General features: G+C 45.3%; 1 protein-coding gene across 1 annotated transcript in view; it reads right to left on the bottom strand.

Annotated features, from left to right (window-relative positions):
• The window catches only part of LOC107124868 (tumor necrosis factor receptor superfamily member 11A-like), a gene marked incomplete at its 5' end in the record, with an annotated part of 29595 nt that overhangs the window by 4902 nt on the left and 22864 nt on the right, over positions 1–1829 (bottom strand). Inside the window, 2 exons of the mRNA XM_015428370.1 lie at positions 586–1212; positions 1272–1410. Coding sequence (XP_015283856.1) covers positions 586–1212; positions 1272–1410 — 766 coding nt within the window. The remainder of the gene's footprint in view (positions 1–585; positions 1213–1271; positions 1411–1829) is intronic.

Consider the following 1829-nt stretch of genomic DNA (forward strand, 5'->3'; position numbering starts at 1 on the left):
GGTTAGAAACAAACAAATGGATTTGGGCCTTGTGGGGACTTGCTAATATTAGACTATTGCTTTTCCGTTCTATCAAAATTATCAGATTGGCTGGGGTCCAACACCAGTAAGATGGACCAATAAGAATTAGGGCTGAGGTCAAAGTTCTCAGCAGCAGTTTCATGGCTTGAAATATAGGGCGGGGGTTTTTTTTTGTATTTGGGGAAAAGATCAGGAAAACGTCCCTCTGCTCGCCCATTCTGCCCTTTTTGCTGTCTCTGAGAGGTTGCTGGGCACCGTCTTTCCCCCTCTGTTTTTCAACAAACAATGCAAGAAGGAGAGCTTCAGAGGTCATCATGTGGCCGAACCTCCCACACGGTGCCAACACAAAACACGGTGCACTGTCAACACGAAACTAAAAAGAGAGAGGGAAAAAGATTCCTCTCTTTGGCATCTAGGGCAACAAACAGAACCCAACTGCAGCAGAACATAACCAGACTCCCATATAGACCAGCGGTGCCTCAGAGACATTAACAAGCAGACCACAGTGAGGACAGGTGTGGAACAGCGCACAAACAGCAAAAGGCCCTCTGTTTGGAAACTCACCAGATGCCACTGGAGGATCTGGAGCGCTGCCGTTTGATCCGGCATTGTCTCTTTTTGCGTTCTGGTGCTTTGCCTGGGTTCCATCAGATGGCTCACCTGCGGCACTAGGACCGCTTGTCGGGGCACTCTGGTTTCCAGAGGAAGAGTCCAAGCCACAGGTGCATTGTGGGGAAGGTCCACTCTGTTTTAAAGAATCTGCAGTGTTGCCAGGTTTCCTGGGAGATTCTCTAGACGATATGCCACAGGCAGGGCAGCTGTTTGTCACCGTGGGTGCTGGCAGGGAGCCACCTGTGTCTCGGCTCTCGATGTGCCCCGTGTCGTCACAGCTGCAGCGATAGCAAGAAGGCAGGGGGCCTTTGTCAGAGGAAGCACGGGAAAGGTCCGCTCCACACGAAACGTCGGAGCAGCAGCAGTCCGACAATTCCACCAGGCTTTCCGTTCCTACAAAGCACTGACTTAAACTAACGTTCTCTTCTACTTCCAGGGGCTCCGAGAACAGCAATGGAGGTGTACTGTCTGGTTGACTCCGTAAAGGCTTAAAGTAAGTCTGGCCTTGGGGAATTCTGTCCAAATACTCATCTTCCGTGGGAACCTGACGAAGGTGGCCGTTTTCTGCCTCGCTCTCAAGAGATGGTGTGAGGGATCTTCCGATTCGTAGTGTATTGTATCCGTGCTGGCTTTTTCACACATGACATGGCCCGCTGGGAAACACAGGTCGTCGGAAAACGAATATTCGTCATGGTGCAGCAGGTAAGTTCCTTGCAAAAGCGGAAGACCGGAAAGACTCGTCACGTTTGTGTTTAAAAATGTGTCCGTGGGGGGATCCTAAATGGAATCCAAAGACAATTTTTCTTAAAAAAAATAGCGAGTAGAATATCATTTTGAAAATGGAACAGTAACTATCTGAGTACTTACTGAACTTTTTTTAATTTAATTTTTTTTTAAAAAAATCAATCATCAACATTAACAAAAACAAAACCTTCCGTATTGTTTCCGAAAGTTATCACAGATATCTCATCAATTTTTAAATTATACAGTTATAACCAACTAAAAATATATCATCTCTTGATACAGAGGATTGTTAAGTATGATATTGTTTTCTGCCATATATCTAATTAAAGGAAACCATACAGCTACAGCATTTTAATTATATATTTCTGTAGGAAGGTTCGAGGGATGAAAAGGTAGTTTCATTTGAAATTTTAAAAATCCCAAAGTTTGGAGAACCATTGTTGAATTGTAGG

The sequence above is a fragment of the Gekko japonicus genome, unplaced genomic scaffold (genome assembly GCF_001447785.1).
Source record: "Gekko japonicus isolate JY-2015 unplaced genomic scaffold, Gekko_japonicus_V1.1 scaffold5318, whole genome shotgun sequence".
Taxonomy (NCBI): domain Eukaryota; kingdom Metazoa; phylum Chordata; class Lepidosauria; order Squamata; family Gekkonidae; genus Gekko; species Gekko japonicus.